The 26,246-nt window shown below is 47.6% G+C and overlaps 1 protein-coding gene across 2 annotated transcripts in view; it reads right to left on the reverse strand.

Moving 5' to 3' along the window:
• LOC137637111 (ketosamine-3-kinase-like) overlaps positions 1-26,246 on the reverse strand; it is a 92,700-nt gene that overhangs the window by 13,040 nt on the left and 53,414 nt on the right. For both annotated transcript variants that reach the window (XM_068369401.1, XM_068369402.1), the window contains exons 5-6: positions 18,296-18,346; positions 240-381 (exon numbers count right to left, since the gene is read on the reverse strand). In XM_068369401.1, the coding sequence (XP_068225502.1) occupies positions 240-381; positions 18,296-18,346 (193 nt within the window). The remainder of the gene's footprint in view (positions 1-239; positions 382-18,295; positions 18,347-26,246) is intronic.

A 26,246-nucleotide genomic window follows, 5' to 3' on the forward strand; every position in this document is an offset into this window, starting at 1 on the left:
TCCTCTTGTACCTCTCCCATCAACTCTAGCATTATTTTAATGCAATATATTATTTTCATTGTGATGTTAACATTTTCATATAATGATTATAAAAAAAACAAAAATCAATATGTTTTATATTGGGTCCTGCAATCTGTTAGACCTTCCGTATTTAAAAACAGAATCTTGAAATACTTTGATCAATGTTCCTCTTAAAATCTGAATAAGCATCAAAAGACGTTCGACCTTAGATACGTTACCTGGACAGTCGGCAATTTCCGAAGCATTGCCGCTCCACAGATCGCCGTGGAGAAGCGACGGTTTCACCTCAATGCCCTTGAAGTACTCGGGAAGTTTCAGCTGGAGCTTGGACCATAATTCCCGAGCTTCTCTGTCGCCGTACTGGAAGGGAAAGGAAATATTTCAGGTGTTATGTAAAATACAGTTAAATCTAAAATACAGAAAAGAGACATTTTGCATATAGTTTTAGCTTCTTCAATACTTTATAAATTCAGCACACTGCTGGAATACTCCTAGCTATAAAGTTTAACCCTTTAAACCCCCAAAGGACGTACTGGTACGTTTCACAAAACTCATCCCTTTACCCCCATGGACGTATTGGTACGTCCTTGCAAAAAACTGCTTTATACATTTTTTGTATATTTTTAATAACTAAATGAGAAACCTCAGGCATTTTCCAAAAGAATGAGACCAACCTGACCTCTCTATGACAAAAATTAAGGCTGTTAGAGCAATTTAAAAAAAATATATTGCAAAATGTGCTTAAATAAAAAGCGCCAGGGGGTTAATGGTTGGAAAGTTCCAAATAGGTTGGGGGTAAAAGGGTGAAAACACTTCCAGAAGACTTGAATTACTGCAAGATATTTGCTCAGATAGCATCCGTAAGGTTTAAAACACTTCCAGAAGACTGAAATTACTACTAGATATTTGCTTAGACATCATTTATAATGTTTAAAAAAACTTCCAGAGGCAATGTATTTCTCATTAATAAGAAAGGTAATGTTTCATCTTTTACAGCCCAGCTCTCTTAATCAAGTGTTCAAATACTATATCAATTTTTAAATTTCTGATTTGCTGTAGATTAAGAATTAAAGAATCATTTTAAAAATTTATTTCAGATTCACTTTGGATTAGGAATTTGAGTCCCTTGTTTTAAAACTTTATTTACATTAATTTTTTGTTCTTTTTCTGACATTTTAATGAGCGTCGTGATGTTATCGCGACGCGACCAGAGAACTTACTGGGGATCGAGACCTGAGCAAGCATGCTCTCTGACCCGGGGTTAGCCTCAGGGCGCGTATCACACCACCTGAGGTTACCCCTCATAGAAAACGGGAGTAGGGTAAACTACACAAAATTCTGGTCGGTTGGGAGGAGATCCCAGATACTCCTAAGAAAGTACAGTAGTTCGAGGTAAGTACTCGGTGTTGGAAAAAACTTTATTTACATTAATTTTTTGTTTTTTTTTTCTGACATTTTAATTCTTATTAAACTCTAAACATGTATATCATAAATTGACTAGTCCTCTTAACCCCTGTAGGGGGGACAATGTCCTTTAGGGAACTACTTGTAAGTGGATGAATGAATTTTTACCCGGCCAATATTAGGACATGGAACTGACTACTCTTTTGAATTTGGACACGATCGGTAACGACTCTGTCTGTTTGAAGGAATTTTCTCGGTGAGTGATGACCAGTGTGTAATGGCTGCAGCTCCTGCATTCCCTTGAGAGGGGAACAAGAAAGATGTAAAGATTTATGCTGAACTCGTCACATTAGAAAAGATGCATACTAAGTCTCGTGAGGGAGCCTGAATGTTACACCACTACTGAGCAGCCACCTCGGGACCCAAGGAGAGAGGTCTAATGGCTTGTGGGTAACATCCGTACAATATTATTATTATTATTATTATTACTATCCAAGCTACAACCCTAATTGGAAAAGCAAGATGCTATAAGCCCAGGGGCTCCAATAGGGAAAAATAGCCCAGTGAGGAAAGGAAATAAGGAAATAAATAACTGAAGAGAACAAATTAACAATAAATCATTCTAAAAAAAGTAACAACGTCATAACAGATATGTCATATATAAACTACTAACAACGTCAAAAACAAATATGTCATATATAAACTATAAAAAGACTCATGTCCGCCTGGTCAACAAAAAAGCATTTGCTCCCACTTTGAACTTTTGAAGTTCTACTGATTCAACCACCCGATTAGGAAGATCATTCCACAGAGAGGCAAAGGTGATTTGAAACCTTCAGACCAAATCCTCAGTTCCAAGTGCACCGACTACTAAACCAGACGTAGCCTTACTAAGCCAGGAGTTTCTGAACACTTCCTTCTTGCTCCTGCTTGGGATAATGAAAAGGTTACAACACTTGCTCGTGAAGGGTCGAGTACTACAGTGCCTCGACGTAACACCAAACATCTTTGCGTTAATTTACACCGCTGGACAGGATTGAAAATGTTCTAAAGTGGTGTTCGACACCTACTGGTAATGAGTCTAAACCCCCTCCAACAAAACTTTGACATGAAGAGATTGAAATTCTACCGATGCAGAGAAAAGCGACAGTCTTATCTTCCTCAGGTTAGCAGTAGGCACATGAGCCAGTGCCATGAGGAAAAAGTTTCAAGCAATAGTAAGGAGCCTCTTCTTCTCCAATTCCCTTCTCGTAGAAGAGAAACTGTCTTAAAGGAAAGACCTTATGATACCCACCTGTTGTACCAGTAAGTATGAAGTGCATGCACCTCTTGCATTGAGGACAAGGTCCCAAGTCCCAGAGTAGTCAAGACAGCTCAAAGCTCTCTTCCCGTATAGACCACTCCCACGAGGAGCATCTTCCGAAAAAGCAGTCAGGACAGTCCGTTATCTGCTTTAAAGTTCTGCGGCCGCTGAGACATTCTCTATGAACCCCACTGTAGAGTTTCTCTCTCAATATCAGGATCCAGAGAACATTAAAATGATATTTTATTTATAAAATAAATTTTTGAATATACTTACCCGGTGAATATATAATAGCTGCTGCTCAGCGGCTCGACAGAAAACACACACAAAAACTCGCGAGCGATCGCTATGAAGGTTGCGGGTGTGCCCACCAGCGCCAACTATCGGCCAGATACCACACATGCATGTAAACAAGCCTTCAATTCTTCTCGTCCCGCTGCGTCTCTATTGGGGAAAGAAGGGAGGGCCTTTAATTTATATATTCACCGGGTAAGTATATTCAAAAATTTATTTTATAATTAAAATATCATTTTTAAATATTTAACTTAGCCGGTGAATATATAATAGCTGATTCACACCCAAGGCGGTGGGTAGAGACCAGAGTTAATTAAGTTTACAGCGTATATGCTTAGAGTTTTTGACAGTTATCAATATAACAAAACCCAAATATATAGGTACCTGGTAAGGAAGTTGACTTAGACGATTACTCTGCCTTGTAAGTCTGTCTTCCTCACGAAGCCCAGCGATCCTCTTAGGATGCTGAAGGACTACCAGGAGCTGAAGTATGAAGGGTTGCAACCCATACCAACAGGACCTCATCAAACCCCTAATCTGGGCGCTCTCAAGAAATGACTTTGACCACCCGCCAAATCAACCAAGATGCGAAAGGCTTCTTAGCCTTCCGTACAACCCAAAAAACAATATTAAAAAACATTTCAAGAGACAGATTAAAAAGGATATTGGAATTAGGGAAGTGTAGTGGTAGAACCCTCACCCACTACTGCACTCGCTGCAACGAATGGACCCAGTGTGTAGCAGTCCTCGTAAAGAGTCTGGACATCTTTTAAGTAAAATGACGCAAACACTGACTTGCTTCTCCAAAAAGTCGCGTCCATGATACTTTGCAGAGATCTATTTTGCTTGAAGGCCACGGAGGTTGCTATAGCTCTAACTTCGTGCGTCTTAACCTTAAGCAAACATCGGTCTTTCTCATTCAAGTGGGAATGAGCTTCTCGTATTAAAAATCTGATAAAATATGACAAAGCATTCTTTGACATAGGCAATGATGGTTTCTTAACTGAGCACCATAACGCCTCAGATTTACCTCGTAATGACTTAGTACGAGCTAAATAGAACTTAAGAGCTCTAACAGGACATAATACTCTTTCCAGTTCGTTGCCTACGATCTCTGATAAGCAAGGAATATCAAAAGATTTAGGCCAAGGACGAGAAGGCAGTTCATTTTTGGCCAGGAAAGCAAGTTGAAGAGAACAAGTGGCTTTTTCTGTAGAAAAGCCGATGTTCTTACTGAAGGCATGAAGATCACTGACTCTTTTAGCCGAGGCCAAGCACACTAGGAAAAGTGTCTTGAGAGTGAGATCCTTCAGGGAGGCTGAATGTAATGGCTCAAACCTGTCTGACATGAGGAACCTTAGGACCACGTCTAAGTTCCATCCAGGAGTTGCCAAACGACGTTCCTTAGAGGTTTCAAAAGACTTAAGGAGATCTTGTAGATCTTTATTGTTGGAAAGATCTAAGCCTCTATGCCGAAAGACCGAAGCCAACATGCTCCTGTAGCCCTTGATCGTGGTAGCTGAAAGGGAGCGAACCTTTCTCAGATGTAAGAGAAAATCAGCGATTTGGGCTACAGAGGTACTGGACGAGGACACAGATGCTGACTTGCACCAGTCTCGAAAGACTTCCCACTTCGACTGGTATACTCTAATGGTAGAAGCTCTCCTCGCTCTTGCAATCGCACTGGCTGCCTCCTTCGAAAAGCCTCGAGCTCTAGAGAGTCTTTCGATAGTCTGAAGGCAGTCAGACGAAGAGCGGGGAGGCTTTGGTGTACATTCTTTATGTGGGGCTGACGTAACAGATCTACCCTTAGAGGAAGACTCCTTGGAAAGTCTACCAGCCATCGAAGTACCTCGGTGAACCATTCTCTCGCGGGCCAGAGGGGAGCAACCAAAGTCAACCTTGTCCCTTCGTGAGAGGCGAACTTCTGCAGTACCTTGTTGACAATCTTGAATGGTGGGAATGCATATAGGTCCAGATGAGACCAATCTAGTAGAAATGCGTCTATGTGTATTGCTGCTGGGTCTGGGACTGGAGAGCAATAGATTGGAAGTCTCTTGGTCATCGAGGTTGCAAAGAGGTCTATGGTGGGTTGACCCCAAGTCGCCCAAAGACTCTTGCACACGTCCTTGTGGAGGGTCCATTCCGTAGGAATTACCTGACCCCTCCGACTGAGGCAGTCTGCTAAGACGTTCAAGTCGCCCTGGATAAACCTTGTTAACAGGGAGATGCCTTGATCTCTTGACCAAATGAGCAGGTCCCTTGCGATCTCGTACAGCGTGAGGGAGTGGGTGCCTCCTTGCTTGGAAATGTAAGCCAAGGCTGTGGTATTGTCGGAGTTGATCTCTACCACTTTGTTTCGAAGGAGACTCTCGAATTTCATCAAGGCCAGGTGGACTGCCAAAAGCTCCTTGCCGTTGATGTGCATGCTCCTCTGACTTGAGGTCCACAGACCTGAGCATTCCCGACCGTCCAGGGTCGCACCCCAACCCAAATCCGACGCGTCTGAGAATAGTACGTGGTTTGGGTTCTGAACTGCTAGGGAAAGTCCTTCTCTCAGACTGATATTGTCGTTCCACCAATTCAGGCATGCCTTTACTGGTTCGGAGACCGGGATTGAGACCGTCTCTAATGTCTTGTCCTTTTTCCAGTGAAAGGCTAGATGGAACTGGAGAGGTCGAAGGTGTAGCCTTCCTAGCGAGACAAACTGCTCCAGGGATGATAGAGTTCCTACTAGACTCATCCAATTCCTGACTGAGCACCGTTCTCTCTTCAACATCAGTTGGACTTTGAGCAGGGCTTGCTCTATTCGGGTGGCAGACGGAAAAGCCCGAAAAACTGGACTGCGAATCTCCATCCCTAAATACAGTATAGTTTGGGATGGAATCAGCTGGGACTTTTCTAGGTTGACCAAAAGTCCCAATTCCTTGGTCAGATCCAATGTCCAATGAAGATCCTGCAGACAGCGATGACTGGACGAGGCTCTGAGAAGCCAGTCGTCCAAGTACAGGGAGGCTCGGATTCCCGATAAATGGAGGAATTTTGCTACATTCCTCATAAGCCTCGTAAACACGAGAGGAGCAGGACTTAGGCCAAAGCACAGGGCCCGAAACTGGTATACCACATTGTTGAAAACAAACCTCAGAAACGGTTGGGAATCTGGGTGTATGGGGATGTGGAAGTACGCGTCTCTTAGGTCGAGAGAGACCATCCAGTCTCCCTTTCTGACCGCTGCTAAGACTGATTTCGAGGTCTCCATGGTGAACTTTGTCTTCGTAACAAAGACGTTGAGTGCACTGACGTCTAGCACCGGTCTCCAACCTCCTGTCTTCTTCGGTACTAGGAAGAGACGGTTGTAAAACCCTGGTGATTGAAGGTCCGAGACTTTCACCACCGCTCTCTTCTCTAGCAATAGAGACACTTCTAGGTTTAGGGCTTGTCTCTTTGACTCCTCTCGGTACCTGGGAGAGAGGTCGATGGGGGAAGTCGCTAGAGGAGGTTTGCATACAAATGGAATTTTGTACCTCTCTCTGAGCAACCGAACAGATTGTTGGTCTGCGCCCCTCTTCTCCCAGGCCTGCCAGAAGTTCTTCAATCTGGCTCCTACTGCTGTCTGAGGCTGTGGGCAGTCAGACTCTGCCACGTGAGGACTTGGCTCCTCTCTTCTTTCCTCTCTTTCCCTCGGCACGAGTACTTCCCCTGCTGGGAGCTCTGCCACGAAAGGGCGGAATAAATCTGGACGCCGGAGTGTCGATCCTAGGTCTAGCAGAAAAGGATGTAGAAGGAGTCCCTTTGCGAGCAGAGGACGCCACCAAGTCATGGGTGTCCTTCTGCACGAGTGAAGAAGCTATGTCCTTAACCAATTGTTGCGGGAACAAAAACTTTGATAAGGGAGCAAAGAGCAGTTCAGATCTCTGACAGGGAGTAACTCCTGCCAAAAGAAAAGAGCAAAGGGACTCTCGCTTCTTTAAGACTCCCGACGTAAAAGAGGAGGAGAGCTCATTGGAACCATCGCGGATGGCTTTATCCATACAGGACATAATCAGTAAGGAGACATCTCTATCAGCCGATGAGATTTTCCTACTTAAGGCTCCCAAAGACCAGTCAAGGAAGTTGAAAACTTCAAAGGCTCTGTATATGCCTTTCAGCAGATGGTCAAGGTCCAAGGAGGACCAACTAATCTTCGAGCGTCTCATGGCTAGGCGGCGGGGAGAGTCTACGAGGCTAGAGAAGTCACCCTGGGCAGAGGCAGGGACTCCCAAGCCGAGAACTTCTCCCGTGGCATACCAGACGCTCAATCTAGACGAGAGCTTTGACGGAGGGAAGGCAAAGGCCGTCTTCCCCAAACTCCTCTTGGTTTCCAACCAGTCGCCTAAAAGTCGTAAAGCTCTCTTGGAAGAGCGAGAGAGCACAAGCTTTGTAAAGGCTGGCATGTTAGCAGGTAAGCCTAGAGCAAACTCAGACGGTGGCGAACGAGGAGCAACAGCGACGAAGTGATCGGGAAAAAGATCCTTGAAAATTAACATGACTTTCTTCAAGTCCATTGACGGAGGAACTGTTCTAGGTTCGTCTACATCCGAAGGATGATCATCATGATGAGGGTCAGCAACGTCCTCATCAGAAGGATCCTCATCTGACAACTGCTGAGTAACAAGCAAAGGGGTTGGCAATGCTTGACACGCAGCGTCCACACGCACTGGTGCATTAGTAGCGGACCAGGACGCAACGTCATGTAACTGCTTAACAGTCTGTGAACTGTCAACAACAACAGGTGCGGGAGGACGCTCGGCGTCCACTCGAGACTGTTTTGACTGCCTAGTCTGAGCAATCAAAACAACTCTAGACTGCGGTGGTTGACGCTCAGCGTCAAAACAAGTCAACTCCGCTGGTTGGCGAACGTCCTGAACGTCAACAAGAGCATTAGGAAGTGGCCAAACGTCCAAATGCGGCTGAAAGTCAACACGTGACTGCATCGAGTGAGGCTCTACATAGCGTGACTGACGTGACTTAGCTACGCCAACGTCAACAGGACGAGCAAAGGCTCGTTTGGGCGGCTGAAGGCCAGGATCTCGATGAGATAAACGGCGAGGATCAACGTGAACCTTATCGGCAGAATAGTCTTCCATAAGGGAGGCGAGATGAGTCTGCATGTCTTGCAGTATAACCCATTTAGGATCAACGGGAATGGGTGCGGTAAACGACGGGGTTAACGTCTGAGACGGCACAACCTTGCCTACACCAAGACTCTCTGAGCCTGTGTAACGTTGTTGCTTAGGCGGCGAGCAGTCATCCGATGACTGCAACGGGTCAGAGCTGTCCCAGTGACTACAGCCAGGACGCTGGACCTGTCCTGAAGGGACCGACTTTCGCTTAAGGGGCCTAGAAACCTTGCTCCACGGTTTCTTATGCGAAAAGCCTTCGGATGACGAGGAGAAAATGGGCTCTCTCGTCTTATGGTAAGGGCGATCTTGGTGAGACACGCCTGATACCATAGAGGGAACGTCTGTTCGCTGATCAAGGCCTCTCGAACCCATAAGTCGTACGACATTACTTCTCCCCTGGGCTTGGGAGCTTGCAAGAGGTCTCGGACTAGGTGAACGACAGGCACGAACAGACGAACCCTCGGTCGCAACACTGTTCACAACACTTTGCGCACTAATCACTTTCCCACTATTTTCCGCTGTGGCACTCTGACACTTAAGCTCTTTAACGTCAGCCATGAGTTGATTACGATCAGTTGCTAACGCTTCAACTCTTTCACCCAAGGCATGAATAGCACGTAACATGTCTTGCATTGATGGTTCCTGAGTGCCAGAAGGGGGGTTAGGCACAACCACTACAGGGGAAGGATTAGGATCAGGGGCATGTGGAGAGGAAAAATCTACTGACCTAGAGGAACTCCTCCTTACCCTATCTCTCTCTAGCTTACGAGAATACTTGTCGTATTCGAGCCAATCGAATTCCGAAAGGCCCACGCATTCCTCACACCGATCTCCTAATTGACAGGTTTTACCCCGACAATTAGAACACACAGTATGTGGGTCGAGAGAGGCCTTTGGAAGACGCCTATTACATTCCCTAGCATTACACTTACAAAATCTAGGGGCTTGTGAAGGGTCAGCCATTTTGAATTAGTCAAAGAAAGTCCAAAAAACAATCCAAGTCATCAACAATTAAATCTGTCCAATAAAGAGTCAAGAGTTTAAGTTGAGGAAAAACACCTGCACTGCGAAAGCTCAAACCAAAATGAAGTACTTCACCAAATATGTTGAGAAAACTCCAGGTTATACAGCGAGTATTGATACGTCTTGTCGTCAAGGTCGACAGAGAAGAATTGAAGGCTTGTTTATATGCATGTGTGGTATCTGGCCGATAGTTGGCGCTGGTGGGCACACCCGCAACCTTCATAGCGATCGCTCGCGAGTTTTTGTGTGTGTTTTCTGTCGAGCCGCTGAGCAGCAGCTATTAAATATTCACCGGCTAAGTTAAATATTTAAAAAAAGATATTTCATATATAAACTATAAAAAGACATGTCAGCATGTTCAACATAAAAAAACATTTGCTGCAAGTATGACAAATTCGAAGATAATTTGTATTTTTCCTAACCATACAAACCTTAGCTATTTACAAAGGGTTATTACTTTTAGCGTAGCTGAAATGGCGAGCCATTAGAATTTAACGAGGGTGTATTACCCCCGCGCTAGTTAGCGGGGGGGTAGGGGAGTGGTAGCTAGCTACCCCTCCTCCCCCTCACACACAGGTGAATACTCACTTTCACTTAGAGGTAGGACTTGTCTTGGGGGACAGGGCTGGCGGGCAAATATGTGTAAATAGCTAAGGTTTGTATGGTTAGGAAAAATACAAATTATCTTCGAATTTGTCATTTGTTCCGTAACCGAAATACAAACCACGCTATTTACAAAGGGTGACTTATCCCTTAGGAAGGGTGGAAAGTCCCCAGCCATACTGGCTTTGGCTTTACCCGGGGACTCAGAATCCGAGTGAGTCGCACTCGAGAAAAGGAGTCCCTGCACCTCACAAGTTCCTTGCACCGCAAGGAACCATGTGGCCTACGTAAGCTTGTGTGTGAAGGAAGAAGTGTGACCCGTCCTAGGCAGTTGACCTGGAGTTCCAGAAGGAACTCTGGGTTAGGACGTTCCCAATACCACCTCGTCAGGGTATGGGGGACGCGACAGTATTGACTCAATACTCGGAACACAAGGAAGCATGGTTTACCTGCAGAGGTTCGAGGTCAGCTATGCAGAGACCAGGATGCTGCTTCCCCGTAGAGGGGATGATGAAGAAAGAAGTAAGGGCCAGACATACTTCTTTCGTTCATGCAGACTAAAACCTGATAACAATGCCCTCAACCTTCTGCTACCTGTCCAAAAAGGAGCCTGAGGTTAGACCAGCTGTTGTGTAGCCACCACAGAGCGATAGAAAACGTATCGAGACTCCTGTGGGTCACGCCCTGCAGGAAGCGGGCTGCGAAGGTCATCAGACGCTTCCAGACTCCAGCTTGTAGCACCTGCGTCACTGAGTAGTATTACTCGAAGGCGAGGGACGTTGCGATGTATCCAACATCGTGCTGTAGGGCGACGTGACGGGGGAGGGTCTGAAGATAGGTCGAGATGAATGTCCTTGAGTCCGGGCTGAAGAGGTATACTGGTGACTCTCCCCCCATGTCCTCCTTGTGTTCCCAAATCGGCTGCAACTGAGGCCAAACTGCAGCTGTTCCCAGCGCTAACCTCTCGATTCCTGTACTGGCAAGAAAGAGAAGGTCTTGGGACATCAGACACAGAATGGAGACTCAAAATCTTGAATGAATCGGACCGAAGGGTCGGGACCCTCAGATTCTGAGTCTAGCCAACAACTCAGGAGCGAGCCTGAATGTTGCCTTCCCCTCTTCCTTAGAAAGGGGGGGGAGTAGTAAGAGACCAAGAAGATTGCTTACACACTGGCCGTGGCCAGAGTGAGCAGAAGACCCAAGGCGGAATACAATCCAAGGCCTGTCATAAAAGGGTCTTGAGAAGATCTCTTAAAGGACTAAAAGTCCGAGCCATGCTCCAAGTTGGAGGTCTTCCTCCGACTAGGGCAGGGACGATCGTAGCTTCGCATGAGCGAGGATAGATCCAGCGGGCAGGAAAAAGTTATTCCTTTAAGCCTGAAGGTCAGGGAAAGGCTGAGCGACAGGCTTCATTGCCAAGAGCGGAAAGGAGTTTCCTCCCGCCGAAAGGCAATAAGACCGTTATTGCTGGAGAAGAGGCCTCACGGGAAGAGGTATATCTCCCACGGCACCAACCACCTTAGACTCTTCACTTTGCCTGGGAGACCCCTGTGGATGACTATCGCAGATGACGCGACCTCCGTACCGCGACTGTAGCGGGTTGTCTCTTCTAGAGGAGGAAGCGTAGTGTCTCCAGGCATGAAGCCGAAGCGACGTCCCGGTTCGGGAGAGATGTCGCAGTGTGGTTGCTTGAGTAGTCTGCGCCGTGGGAGAAGCTCTCCCGGGAGTTCCGTCAGGGGAAGCAGAGGGTCCAGAAACCGTTCTGCGCATAGTCCCAGTGGAGCTCTCCCATTGAAAGGTTGACAGACAACCTGGTTTTGTTGAGACCCATTGTCCGCAGACAAAAAGGAGGGAAGGCGCAGGCGTCGAAGTTGTCCCACCATCACCGGAATGCATCTTGCCAGAGTCTCGGGGTCTGAGACTGGGGGGAAAACTAGCGGAAGCTTGAGGTTCCAAGCTGTCGCGATCAGGTCCCCCAGACCAGCACTTGCTGGTTACCCAAGGTCAAAGACCCTTAGGTACACTCTCTCTATGAGGCTCTGCTCGGATAGTCTGAGAGAAACATTCCCCTGCCTGGAATGAGAGAGCCGATGGTGGAATTGAGAGAATCTCAATCATCCCGGTATCTCTACTGCAAGATGTGAAGGTGTGAAAATGCGTCCCCTGCTGGTTAGCATGAAGTCGACACGCAACGGGGCGACTTGGCAGGAGCGGTAGGATCTGAAGAGGGGCCAGACTAAGGCCCTTAAGCCTGCCTGAATGATGGAGAGGTATCCTTCAGGTCTTGACCATAGGCCTGGACCGGAACATGCCCCCCCCCCTTTCCTTTGACGAGTCCGAGAACCGCATCAAGAATGTGGGGAAAGGACGAGAATATCCACTACCATCAAGAGGCTCCATAGGTCAACACCCATTGCAGGTTTAATAGTTCCGCTGGTCCCATAGGGCCAGGGAGTCCGGTTAAACATTGCCTGAAGCCACCGGAACTTGGATCGCCCCACATGGAACTTATCCTGAGGCGACCGTTCGGACTATAAACGGGTCAATGAGGAAAGAAGAACTAGGAAACGTTCCAAGGTAGGGCTGAAAACTCTGCTTGACTGAGAACAGGTACTGCGACTCTCCTCAGTCTTGCCACAGTCAACCGAAAGGAAGGCTCGGAGGATGTGGTAACAGAATCTGGCGTCCCCAGGTGGTCACCCATCCAAGTACCGACGTTGCTTAACCTCGCTGGACGGACGAGAAGCGGGGTTTCCAACGTGGTAAGGCGGTTGACTCAATATCATGGCCAGATACTCCAGATGTTGAGGCAGAGGAAGAGAAGGCTCCAAGCAAAATACCATGAGCCCACACTCATGGTCAGCATTCGGAAGCTTTTCCCGGCGCTGAAGAAGGTCGAAACCCGAGCCTACCGGAGTTGACCAGCCCTCCAAACAGCAGAGGAGGCGGAAGTCTGCACCTGAGCGGCCAAGAGGAAGGCAGGGAGAGTTCTCTGGGGAAACAAACCTGCTATGCCACGGCGGGATAGCCACACTGCATCATAAGCAGGAATACTTGCAGTTTAGGCTGAATTCGACGAGCACCCTGGAAGATGGATGGAATGGAAACTGAAAGTACCCGTCCTTCCGATCCAGGGTTAAAGGAGTCCTGTCGCCTCGTTACCAGTCTGATCGATTCTGCTGGTCTACGCTGGCCAAAGTTTGTTCGACAAACTTGATCAGGGCTGAGAGGTCGACTATGGACATCCCCTCTCAGATCCTTCCTTACAAGAAAGGATCGACTGAGGGGGCCGGGGGTGAAGCCGTCGATGATCCTAAGGAAGACCTTCGCCTAAGGTATGGATCATTCTGCCCAACCGGGCAACTCTGCTGATGCTATGGCATAGAGGTTCAGAGACACTGAATTCGCTGACAGAGACGGCAGGCGCGATATCCTTGGCTACTCACAGAGATTGTGCGGGAATGGGCATCGGGAAGCTGTCATTCGGATGAGTAACCTTAAGCATCCTCCCAGCGGAAAAACCTGCAATCCTAGAGTTCGTGAACTCCTTTTAGGACTATGCCCCCCCGGGGGAGTCTCCCGTGCCATCTGTTCCTGACAGGAGGAAACTGCAATTGGACACCTTGTCCCAGTTGTCGTAGCCGATAACTTAGGCCGACGTGGTTGAAAGAAAAGGGAGCTGGAGCCCTGCAGAGTCTGGAAGAAAGCGCCTTGGAGGAGTGAAACCGGAAGTCGATTTACTCCGCACAGCAGATGTTTAAGTCTCTGTCCTTGGGCAAAGACAAAACTCTTCTCAAGGATGGAAGGGTGTCTGAGGTCGTTGACCTCCACAGATGAGACACCCGAAGGAAGCCTTCAGTCAGTGCGTCCAGATGGTACAACATCGAGCTTGTCCGCAAGTAGATACTTAACGACGAAAGGCCAAGGTGCCTGAGCTCGAGAGGAGGAAAGTACCCTTGATCTTCCTGTAGCTTCCTTGAACCAAACCTCGGGCCGTAACCGAGGAGGGAAAGAACCTGGTAAGCTCCCAGAGGAAGAGGTAAGCAGTCACCCCTTGTCCGATGGAGAAATCTTCAACGGAAAGCCCCCCCGCCAAAAATCCTTCCAGGGCGGGAGAAGGAGAGAGTACTCGTGCAGGAGAGGGGACCCTCGAGACCGACCTCTTGGGAACCAACTTCGCCCTGGGGGAAGTCACCACGAAGTCCACTCCTCTCTTTCTCTTCAGCGTAGGAGAGACAGCCGCTGGTTTGTTACCCTGGCCGGTGAGTGCTGGTTTCATAACCCTCATTAACGCCCGTGCCAGCGGATCAAACCATGTCTGCTGCTCCAAGGACACAGAGTCCGAAATCCTCGCTAAGGTGAAAGGGATCGGGCGATCCTTTGGAGAGGACACGACGGTTCCTGCCTGAAAAGAAGGTGGGAAGAATGCTGTACTGACCTGTCTTCGTCCTGCACTACCAACCTGTGCTTGGATGGAGGTGATCCCGAGTGCCGCCTAGGAGCACGCGTCCCTGCTGCTACCACCGGCTGTGGAATTCGCCGCGAACTATGGTCGCGCGAGGGCGAACGGTCGCGCAAAGGCGAATGGTCGCGCGGGCGCACAGGCGAGTGGTCGCGCGGGCGAGCGGTCGCGAGGGCGCGCAGGCGAGCGATCGCGCGGGCGCGCAGGCGAGCGATCGCGCGGGCGAGTGATCGCGCGGGCGCGCAGGCGAGCGATCGCGCGGGCGCGCAGGCGAATGGGCGTGACGGCGAGGGATCGTGCTGCCGCGTAGGTGAAGAAGATCGCTGGCGGTAAGCGATGGCGAGCAGCATGTGTAGGTGAATGATCGCGTGATAGGGTGCGATGGTGATCAGCATCCGCAAGAGGGCGAGCGTTCAGGGTTGTGCGATGAGGAGCAGCATGCGTAAGCGGGCAATCGTGCAGGGTTGTGCGATGGCGAGCAGCATGCGCAGGTGAATGATCGCGTGAAAGGGTGCGATGGTGATCAGCATCTGCAGGAGGGCGATCGTTCAGGGTTGTGCGATGAGGAGCAGCATGCGTAAGCGGGCAATCGTTCAGGGTTGTGCGATGGCGAGCAGCATGCGCAGGTGAATGATCGCGTGAAAGGGTGCGATGGTGATCAGCATCTGCAGGAGGGCGATCGTTCAGGGTTGTGCGATGAGGAGCAGCATGCGTAAGCGGGCAATCGTTCAGGGTTGTGCGATGGCGAGCAGCATGCGCAGGTGAATGATCGCGTGAAAGGGTGCGATGGTGATCAGCATCCGCAAGAGGGCGATCATTCAGGGTTGTGCGATGAGGAGCAGCATGCGTAAGCGGGCAATCGTTCAGGGTTGTGCGATGGCGATCAGCATCCGCAGTTGAGGGTCGCGCGATGGCGATCAGCATCCGCAGTTGAGGGTCGCGCGATGGCGATCAGCATCTGCAGTTGAGGGTCGCGCGATGGCGATCAGCATCCGCAGTTGAGGGTCGCGCGATGGCGATCAGCATCCGCAGTTGAGGGTCGCGCGATGGCGATCAGCATCTGCAGTTGAGGGTCGCGCGATGGCGATCAGCATCCGCAGTTGAGCTAGTAGCTGGCGAACCATGTTCCTTCAGAAGTGTTGGAGAACGTTGGCGTGCCAGCTGTAACACACGTGGGCGATCCGGAGATCGCTGGCGAGCTGATGATCGCTGACGAGCTGACGATCGCTGGCGAGCTGGTGATCGCTGACGAGCTGATGATCGCTGATGATCGCTGACGAGCAGAAGGCTACGCGTGGAAGCCTGCGCAAAGAAGAGTCCTTGACCCCGACCTGAACCGAAGTTCTAGATCGCGAGGGCGAACGTGGGCGCACAGGGCACGTAACAGGAACCGCAGGGAAGATCATCTTGAAAGCGCTGACGAACAGGAGAGCGCTGACGAACAGAAGGGCGCGCAGAGAAACCCTGACACGCAAGGGAAGAACCCCCGTGGGGGCAACCCTTTGCCCCGAAGGGATCGTTGTCCGCCGGGAGACTGATGTCCGTCGGAAGACCGCTGTCCGTCGGGAAGACCGTTGTCCGTCGGGAAGACCGTTGCCCGTCGGGAGACGAGATTAGACTGCTGTCCATCTGCACCAAGACGGAAGATCGAGAAAAAGAAGTTGTAGGCTGCAAACGGAGATTCAAAAAGGCGCCTCAAGTACCCTTATAGGGAGATGAGAGGCCCTTACGACGAGGCGGACGGAGGGCCTTACGGCGAGGGAGGCCAACAGCAACAGCAACAGAAGAAACCTCCGAAGAGGAGTCTCTATGAGTGTACTCTCTCGCGAACGACAGAGAAACACTTCGTGGAAGAGACTGGTCAGCCAGTGACCTAAAAGGGGCAATCCTCCGAAGAGGAGCCCCTGCAGTTGCCCAGCCCCTTGAGCGAAACTGCAGGTGCGACCGCTCAGCACCAAGAGCATAGTCGCACGAAAAAAAGGCAAGAGAAGAACCCCCCAAAAGAGGAAAAGCTCAAGCCTGGACAGGAAAAAAACTTCCCTCGGAAGGAAAGTTATCCGCCCAAGGAGGCAAGCCTCCTGACTGTTCTAAAATGAACTGGAGAGCTGTCCGTCGACACGGGAGTACTACCAGTAGAAGGAGACACGCCCCTGACGACAATACAAGGGGGGAGGCAGCAACAGCCGAATCCCCAGGACTCAACCAGACAGCTCACACCGTTGCTATATTACAGAAACGAACTAGATCGGTAACTGTAAAAAAATAAAACAAATAATATTAGTACACATTCATTCCCCCGGGAAGGCTCCGAAGAGGAATCCCGAGGAAAAGGAACAAGAATTACACAACAGGCACGTGCCCTCACAACCACTTACACTCGCGGAAGGAGAGCTGTAACCAAAACAGAATTATAACAATTATAATTATGTAACTATGTAATTATGTAATTTAAAAAAAAAGAATGAACACTAAAGAAAAAAACGAAAACCCCGAAAGGAATCGTTCTACAAGCTGAAAAATTAACAACTACAATTAGATTCATAAACTAATTGAGACAAAATGTACGGCGTAGCAACCCCACCCACACGGGAAGGAAGCTACAAGGGCGTAGTAAAACATAGTAAAAGGGTGAACGACCTCAAGAGAGAGAGAGAGAGAGAAAGACCGAAGTCAAACTCGATCGCAACCCATAAAATTAGGCCGTGGTGGCCTAACTGCCGAGGCCTCCACGTAGATATCGTACACTACACACACACATCTGAAAAGGAAACTTACTTATTTCTATACTCAAATATATATACAAACATGAAAACATGTTTACATATATATTGAGTAAAAGAAAAGTAAGCGATTAAGTAAAGACAAAACAGACAATGGCTGCCAAGCGAGGACCAAGACAGAGACGTCTGTCACAGTCCGAGCCAAAAGTGAAAGTGAGTATTCACCTGTGTGTGAGGGGGAGGAGGGGTAGCTAGCTACCACTCCCCTACCCCCCCGCTAACTAGCGCGGGGGTAATACACCCTCGTTAAATTCTAATGGCTCGCCATTTCAGCTACGCTAAAAGTAATAACCCTTTGTAAATAGCGTGGTTTGTATTTCGGTTACGGAACAATTGAACTTTTGAGATAAGAGGAAATAGTAATATGACAAATGCTTTCCTTTATGGCTAAGATACACAAGTATTTTTCTAGATAGATAATGAAATGGATCAGTATGTGTCATTCAGTGTTATTCACATTTCAGTATCTGCAAGTGAGTCTGTCACATAATCCCTGTAAATGTTATTAAGGTCTGATTGTATATCTGGCCGATGAGGTAACGTCCCTGACTGGTCATCGCCGGACTGGGGTTTGAGTCTCGCTCAAACACATCAATTCCTTTGGTCGCTACAACCTCACCATCCTTGTAACCTAAGGTTGGGGGGTTTGGGGCCTATAGGTCTAACTGCTGAGTTATCAGCAGCCATTGCTAGGCCCTCCTTGGTCCTAGCTTGGGTGGAGAGGGGTGCTTGGGTACTGATCATATGGCATTGTCCTGCTCGATAGGGCAATGTCACTGTCCCTTGCCCCTGCCATTCATGAGTGGCCTTTAAACCTTTAAATAACAAAAGGCTTTGCAAAAGATGCAATGAGAAAGTCCTACACATAACATTTACCAATTACAACTTTTGTTGAATTCATTAATCAGGATTAACAATTGGCGTAAGGTTTTATCTATACTCATCTCCCAGTCATTTTAGCTAAATGTTTCTTCATGCGAGAGAATTGACGATCATTCTGTCAAACCCAAGAAAGCAACTAAAGTCTAGATTGGAAAATAGAATAAAAATCGTAATAGATCTTTAGCTTCTGTTCATAAACATATTGCAGAATCAACTAGAACATTATGTGTTGTAATTTAACTTTGCAACTTATGCAATTATTATGAATATATAAACTAGTATAACAAAAAAGAACAAGTCTTAATATTTCAAGTACAATATGATACCTACAAAGCACTGTACCGTTGAGTAATATACTTACATCTTTCTCCACCAGAGTTAATTGCTGTTGAAGCTTCCTCGCAAAGAAATCCTGGAAGAAAAAATATTAATAATCTTATTGTTGTGATGGGACTCCAACACCATTGAAAATAAAATGCAAGTGGTTTAACAGATACAATAAAGGAAAAATATTATATTTTTAAAAGAAAAATGTATTATTTCAATATTTATCCAAGGCACAATTTGGTTACATCTATAAGCAAGCAGTTCTCAACCTCAAAATTAAGATAAGCTTATTGTTGTGATGGGACTCCAACAAAAGTGAAAATATAATACAAGTGGTTTAACAGATACAATAAATGTAAAATATATTTCTTTTAGTAAATAAAAAACTATTATTTCAATATTTATCCATGACAAAAAGTGACAGTTCTCAACCTCAAAATTAAGAATGAAAAACAATCTCCATCAACATTCCTCATTCACCACAATTACTGGTATCCCAAATGCTGTCTAACTAACACGAAATCAGTTTGGCAGCCACACCTTAACAGGAAGGACATGCCAGCATGGAAGAGTCAAGCCAAGATTAACAGAGTTATAGTTTTCTGGATTGTGTACAGATCACATGGGACTTATGACATCGAATGAAAGATCGGACTACGTGTAGGGCACGGTGCAAGTCTTATTATACCCATACAAGGTGGTAAAACGACAAAACCTTGGCCCTGAACGTCATACTGACCATGGGAAATCGTGAACACTAATGGGACCGACTGTTTTCTATGTCAGGAGGTTAACCCTTTTACCCCCAAAGGACGTACTGGTACGTTTCACAAAACCCATCCCTTTACCCCCATGGACGTACCGGTACGTCCTTGCAAAAAAATGCTATAAATTTTTTTTTTCATATTTTTGATAATTTTTTGAGAAAATTCAGGCATTTTCCAAGAGAATGAGACCAACCTGACCTCTCTATGACAAAAATTAAGTCTGATAGAGCAATTTAAAAAAAATATACTGCAAAATGTGGTGGGAAAAAAATAACCCCCTGGGGGTTAAGGGTTGGAAATTTCCAAAGAGCCTGGGGGTAAAAGGGTTAAGAAATGGTATTTTCATTATAAAATAAATTTTTGAACATACTTACCCTATAGTTATATATATAGCTTACGTCCCTGACGTCACGGCAGAAAATTCAAAACTCGCGCCAATCGCCGATTGGATAGCCAGGCGTACCACACCTGCGCCCTAGCGAGGTACCTAGGAACCATTCCAGGAACCCTCATATATTCCATGCCTCTAGTCTCTTAGAGGGGAGGAGGGTGGGACTTTAATTATATATAACTACCGGGTAAGTATGTTCAAAAATTTATCCTATAATGAAAATACCATTTTTAAACATAAGACTTACCCAGTAGTTATATATATAGCTGATTAACACCTTTGGTGGAGGGTTAGAGACAGCTAGTATATCTGGAATTCTGCTTAAGAGTTCATTAAAACAAACTTAAGGGTTCGTACCTGATAAGGAAGCTGACTTCAATGTCTGCTAGCCTTATGAGACCCAGCAATCCTCCCAGGGGGCTGAAGATCTCGTAGGGACTGTCAAACCAATGTATATACCTCATTATGACAGTGTAGTGTGTTACCTACAGAGCTGTGGTAGTTTGCCGTAAAAGACAGTTCGGCTTTGTGTGGACGACAGTTTTGGTGTCATTAAAATATATTATATAAACATACATATTTTGGTGTTGGCGTGCAGTTTTTCTGGGTCGACCAGTGTCGCCCGGTGAAAAGGTCCTTCTTGTCACTTTTCTGATATAAATACTTCCAAATATACCAGAGAAACTTAAAGCATGGAATGCAGAGGTTACTACCCTCGCGCGAGCACCCTAAGGGCGTCGTGTATAAAGACAGGGTGTGGGAAAACCACTATTCACAGGTCGTCTTCCAATTAGAGTAATCCTTCGACAATGAAAGAGGGGTGAGCCGACATAGTGGTCCCAACCATACTAACCTGAACCATCCCACCGACGCCCGATGCGAGCGCCATCTGTCATCCTTCTTTTAGACTCGTGTGCGACGCTACCCCCTTTGTTGCTTGTGCGGTGTTTTTGCTCGTTTTTGGATTACTTTCATCATGGCTGAAGCTCTCCTTCCTCCTGCACCAATGTTAAGTACTTTAGATTGTTTTGACATTATCAGTTTCTTAGCATTCACGCCTTGTCTTGCGTTTTTAGCGTGTTCGTTGTGCAGCCGGCTCAGCAGCCATTACGCGTCTTCAACGCTTTGTTTACTACGCATTGTTTACATCGCATTCGGGGGTTTTTTGTTTACTCATCTTGGTTCTTTAGCCTTTTATATTCTTGGGTTTAGTGTACAGCCTTAACCCCTTGAACCTACTTTAGTCAAGTTATTTGAGTCGCTCCCGAGTCCGTTTTTTGTAGGTTAGCGAAGAATTGCGGTCGGCCATTATTGTTGTTATTTTACTACTTTTCGTCTCAAACGTTCTATCATTATCCTCTACTGAAGGGTTGTATCCACTACCAGTTTATTTTTATTATGGTTTGAGTTGGTTTTTCACTTCGTGGCCACCCCGCTCTTCTTCGCTTACCCTTCATTACAGTCCTTTGTACTTCAACGGACATGTATATTTCACTCATGTTTATGTTATTCTATAGGGTTCAAGTTCATTCTAGGTCGAAGGTAGTAACCTATCAAGAGAGAGAGGCTGGAGTTTCCCCCACTTCAGTATTACTTTTAATTTTTGCTGTTATTTCCTCGGAGGAGGAGGCTGGTCTCTCCCCCTCTCTCCTCTCGCACGTCTTATTTTGTTATTATTCAGTGCTTGGTGGGTTACTTTACCTCTTCCTCGTTTTTCCTAGTGCTAGTTTTGTGTTACGGCCCTGTCGTGTTAGGTCGGCCACTTCGTTAGGTTAGCCATCCCTACTAAAGCAGTAGAAGGCCTGCTCTCGAGCCGCCTTTTTCGTTCCCCCCTCCGCCATCCCTCCCCCGCTTTGGCCTGGGGATATTCATGGGTGGTTGCATTACACAGATCTCCGGAGCTCTCTCGTGATCCTCCGCCGCTTTCATATGAGCAGGGAACTCGCTTACTTTTACCTAATGTTTGTACCTCCGGTGCTTCCCCGATGACTGGGAGCTTCTCCCCTCATCTCAGCACCTCTCCCTTAGGCCGACCCCGCTACACAACCCCCCCTCCTGTTACTCCGGTGATTCCATGACAGCGGGAACCCCTCTCGTCAGGTTTCCCGATGTTTATTTATTTCCCCTTGTTAACTCCGGCATCTATATCATACCATTTTCCGGAGATACTCTTACTAATCTGGCCGTTTCACTCCCTCCAATATTCACCGGATCTCCGGCACCTACGGAGCTCCCTCATTAATAATTTTGTTCTGCACGGAAAATTATCATTCATTATTTTACTATTAACCCGTCTCGTCCCGGAACTCCAGCACTCGACGGAATGAGGACTGAACCCTATTTTACATTACTTCTTAGTCTAGTACATCCGTTCCTATTGGTCTTTAACCAACTAGTTTCATGCATGCCAAGTTTTTACTTACATACCTATATAGGTTAGTTAAGTTTCTCAAGGGATGGTGTACTTATAATAAATTTTTATCTTACAGAAAGTTCGCTGCGCCTTCAGAGGCTGTCCGGCTACTTTCACGGATCCGGTGGGCCATGACGTCTGCCGGTCCCACGCCCACTGTGCGATCTCATTTGCCCTGAAGGCAGGCCAGTCCCCTTATATGGTCTGGTTTCCGAAGTCTTGTTCGCTATGTTTCGACCTGTCCTTCATACTTCTTAATGATGAGGTAAGCTTTCACTATACTGTAGTTCATTTCCACCTTTCCTTTTCAGTTACTGACAATTGGGAATTTTGTTATATTCGAATATTCTTCTGAACACATCTGAATATATCCCCCCCTCCACCTACCCCCCCCCCCTTCTTCAGTTCGTCCAATTTATTTTCTTCTTTCTTCCAGGCGGAAGAGGAATCCCTGAAGACGGCTAGGTCTAGCCTCCGTACGTGGGTGTCGGGCTTTGGCCGGAACGCCCCCCAAGGCTGTCCCTACATGTTAGACACCGGAGATGGCCTCCCATCTTTTTCCAGGATCTCCGTCGGCCACCGTCGACAAAGATATTGCTGCTCTGGTCATGGAAGCTATTCGGTCCGCGATAACTCCGGCCCAAGAAGAACATCAGTTGTCGGGAGGGGTTTCGTCGCTAGACATCCATCTGGAACCGATGGACGAGCAGGTAAGTGGTGCGGACGATACGGCAACCTCTTTCCTGTCTCCTACTCCTTCATCTACCTCTTCTTTCTTAGGCTTTGAGAAGCCTCCGTCTTCACCTTGGGATCCCTCTCTATCTGTTCAACCCAAGGTGAAGGCCCTCAAAAAACCAACCAAACCCAGAAAATCTAAATCAGCTTCGCCTCCACCTTTGTCCCCGGTCCCCGGACCTTCCACTTCCACTAATCTGGTTCTATCTGCCAAGGCTCCTCCTCCTGCTAAAGGACAGAGGAGTAAGTCCGCTAAATCCAAATCCTCAGCTTCCCAAGACCAGCCTTACGACTTTACAGACACATTGTTGTCTAAAGTCAGGGAAGTGGTGGACGAGAGGATGGAGCAGAAATCCTCCTCAGACTCTCAATCAGTCTCGGCGTTGGTGGCGGAGCAATTACAGCCCCTTAAAGATATGATTGCGGGTCTGCTCAATTCCCATTCTCAACCAGCTCCGGCTGCAGTCCCTGTCACCTCAAAGCTTCCGCCGTTCGATAAGAACAACCCCTGGCGGTTTGCTTTACATGCACCATACTTAGATGGTATCCTGACCATAGAAGGTCTAGGTACTCATCCGTTATCGGACCTGGAGTTCTATCCTGAGGATCTCCAGTTTCCCTTCAATGGTTTCGTGCGCCTGACTGAGAATGCCCTCGTCAGGATGGATAAAGTTCCTAAGGAGACAGTCATCTTTCCGAAGGAACAAGCCCAAGCTGTCTGGGCTCGTACCCTATCGGATTGGGGCTGCTCCAACTCCAAGATCACCCCTCACAAAGGTTCATATACAATTTTTACGACCCCCCGAATATCCCATCTCCTTTTGCCGACAAAGTATCTGAACTGACTATTCAGGCTGCTACAGACGACCTTCCAATGCCAAACCTTAAGGAGACAGATGTTACTTCTCTCCTTATGCCAGCTACTAGAGAATTTTGGCAGGCTGCTCCGTCAACCTTCTTGGTCGGCAAACTAGATCCAGACTGCGCTTCCTCCCTCTTTTCGGAGAGGCTCCCAAAACTCCCGGATCACCTGTTGAAAGCCGAGTCTGATGCAAGATCTCGGTTAGCTAGATCCATTAACTCCCTGACTTCAGCGGAGTTAGTATCCTCCCTCTACAAGGAAGAACAGATGTTCCGGGTTCTGGCAAAAGGTCTCCTACAGACTTTCCAGATCGACCTTTATGACTTCTGGACAGCAAGAAAGAACTGCAGAAAACATGTCCTAGCAGAGGCGTCTATTAGGCACGAACCTAATAGACTTATAAGATCTTCCTGTTGGGGTAAAAACTTGTTCCCTCAGGAAGAAGTCAATAGGGTCCTCCAGGAAGCTGCCAGGGCTAATCAAAATCTCCAGGTTCGATGGGGTCTCGTAGACAAACAAAAGTTTAACCCAGTTATAAGACAACAACAGCAGAAGAGAAAACAGAGGTTTTACTCTCCCTACAAGTCGGCTCGGGGTCAGCAACAGCAGTCCCCTATCCCTCTCACGAGAACATCTACTCCCTCAACATCGAAAGCACCTTCTCCGCAGCAGTTTATGGTTGTCCGTGCACCACAAGCTGGACAACCACCCGCCATGGCTACATGGATGGCCTCTCCGGCTTTTAATCCAGCCAACGAAGCCTCCGGTACCTTTCGGGGTTACCCAAGGCATCCCGGTGGCAACAGAGCCAGAGGCCAGCCCCGTCAACGTGGCGGACCCAGAGCCAGAGGTGCAAGGGGAGGTAGAGGGTTTAACCCAACCCACAACCAATGAGACGGATCGGGTAGGAGGGAGACTATACCGGTTTCGAGACCAATGGACCTTCAGTCCTTGGGCCCACAGTATAGTCTCCAAAGGTCTAGGATGGAAGTGGACACAGGGATCTCCACCTCCTCCGGTGAGCTTCTTTCAGTCTCCCACTCCAATTCTGGAAGAGTACACCAAAGATCTCCTGAAAAAGAACGCAATAAAGAGAGTTCGACATCTGAAGTTTCAAGGACGTCTGTTCACAGTCCCAAAGAAGAATTCTTCCACCTTGAGAGTAGTTCTGGACCTGTCCAAACTGAATTCTTACATTCTTTGCGACAAGTTCCGTATGTTGACTGTCTCTCAGGTACGGACCTTACTTCCCCGTGGGGCCGTCACCACCTCCATAGATCTTAGAGACGCCTATTATCATGTCCCGGTAGCGAGAAACTTCTCTCCCTATCTAGGCTTCCGGCTAGGCAGAAGGTCCTACGCATTCAAAGTGATGCCCTTCGGCCTCAACATCGCTCCCAGAATCTTTACAAAACTCGGAGAGTCAATACTGGAACAACTCCGGGACCAGGGGATAATGTTAGTAGCCTATTTGGACAATTGGCTCATTTGGGCGAAAACAGTTCAGGAATGCCGCGAAGCGACCTCCAAAGTAATCCGGTTCCTACAAAACCTGGGTTTTCGGGTAAATCTGAAGAAATCCCGCTTTCAACCGGCAAGTCAGTTCGAATGGCTGGGTCTTCATTGGGACCTAACGAGCCACAAACTATCCCTTCCTTCCAAGAAAGTCAAGGAGATAGCCTCAAAGACAAAATGGTTTCTCCAAAACAAACAGATAACAAGGCGGTCTTTAGAAAGAATCCTCGGCTTACTCCAATTTGCCTCAGTAACAGACGTCCTCCTAAAAGCCAAACTCAAAGACATCAACCGAGTTTGGAGAAAGAGAGCAACGATACGACTAAGAGACAAAGTCTCATCAATCCCCCCTGTACTCATAAAGAGACTCCGGCCATGGTCAAACCCAGAGAATCTAGCCAAGTCAGTTCCTCTTCAGTTTCCCCCTCCCCAAGTGACGATTCACACAGACGCGTCACTCAGTGGTTGGGGGGCTACTCTCAACACCAGATGTTTCAGGGATCCTGGTCCCCCGTCATGAAACAGTTTCACATAAATGTGTTGGAGGCTATGGCAGTTCTCCTAACCTTGAAACGGTTATCCCATCACAAGACGAGCCATGTGAAGATAGTCTCGGACAGCTCAGTAGTAGTCCACTGCATAAACAGGGGGGGATCGAAATCTCCTGCACTGAATCAGATCCTGGTAACGATTTTCACCTTGGCAGCAAAAAGGAATTGGTTCCTGTCAGCTACACACCTGGCAGGAGTTCAAAACGTTATAGCGGACGCCCTATCCAGGACCAGACCACTGGAATTGGAGTGGTCTCTCGACATGAACTCATTCCGGTGGATATCGAGACTGGTTCCAGGTCTCCAGGTAGACTTGTTTGCGACGAGTTCCAATCACAAGCTCCCTTGCTACATAGCCCCCAACCTGGACCCTCAGGCCTATGCCACAGACACATTAGCCCTAGACTGGAACCTCTGGCAGAAGATTTATCTGTTTCCTCCAGTGAATCTTCTGATGAAAGTGTTACACAAACTTCGCGCCTTCAAAGGAACGATAGCATTGGTAACTCCCAACTGGCCCAAGAGCAACTGGTTTCCTCTTCTGCTGGAGCTGAAACTCCGCCCCTTTCGGATTCCACACCCCAACCTAACACAAGTAGTCCAAACTCAGACTGTCAGCTTCCTCAAGAATAGTCCAAACCCTAACTTTGTGGACTTCATGAAATTTGCAGCCCATAGGGATGCAAATATCGATCCGGTCAACGTCCTCTTTATTGAATCGGACAAAAGGGACTCAACGCTTAGGCAATAT

Source organism: Palaemon carinicauda, unplaced genomic scaffold (genome assembly GCF_036898095.1).
Source record: "Palaemon carinicauda isolate YSFRI2023 unplaced genomic scaffold, ASM3689809v2 scaffold539, whole genome shotgun sequence".
NCBI lineage: Eukaryota > Metazoa > Arthropoda > Malacostraca > Decapoda > Palaemonidae > Palaemon > Palaemon carinicauda.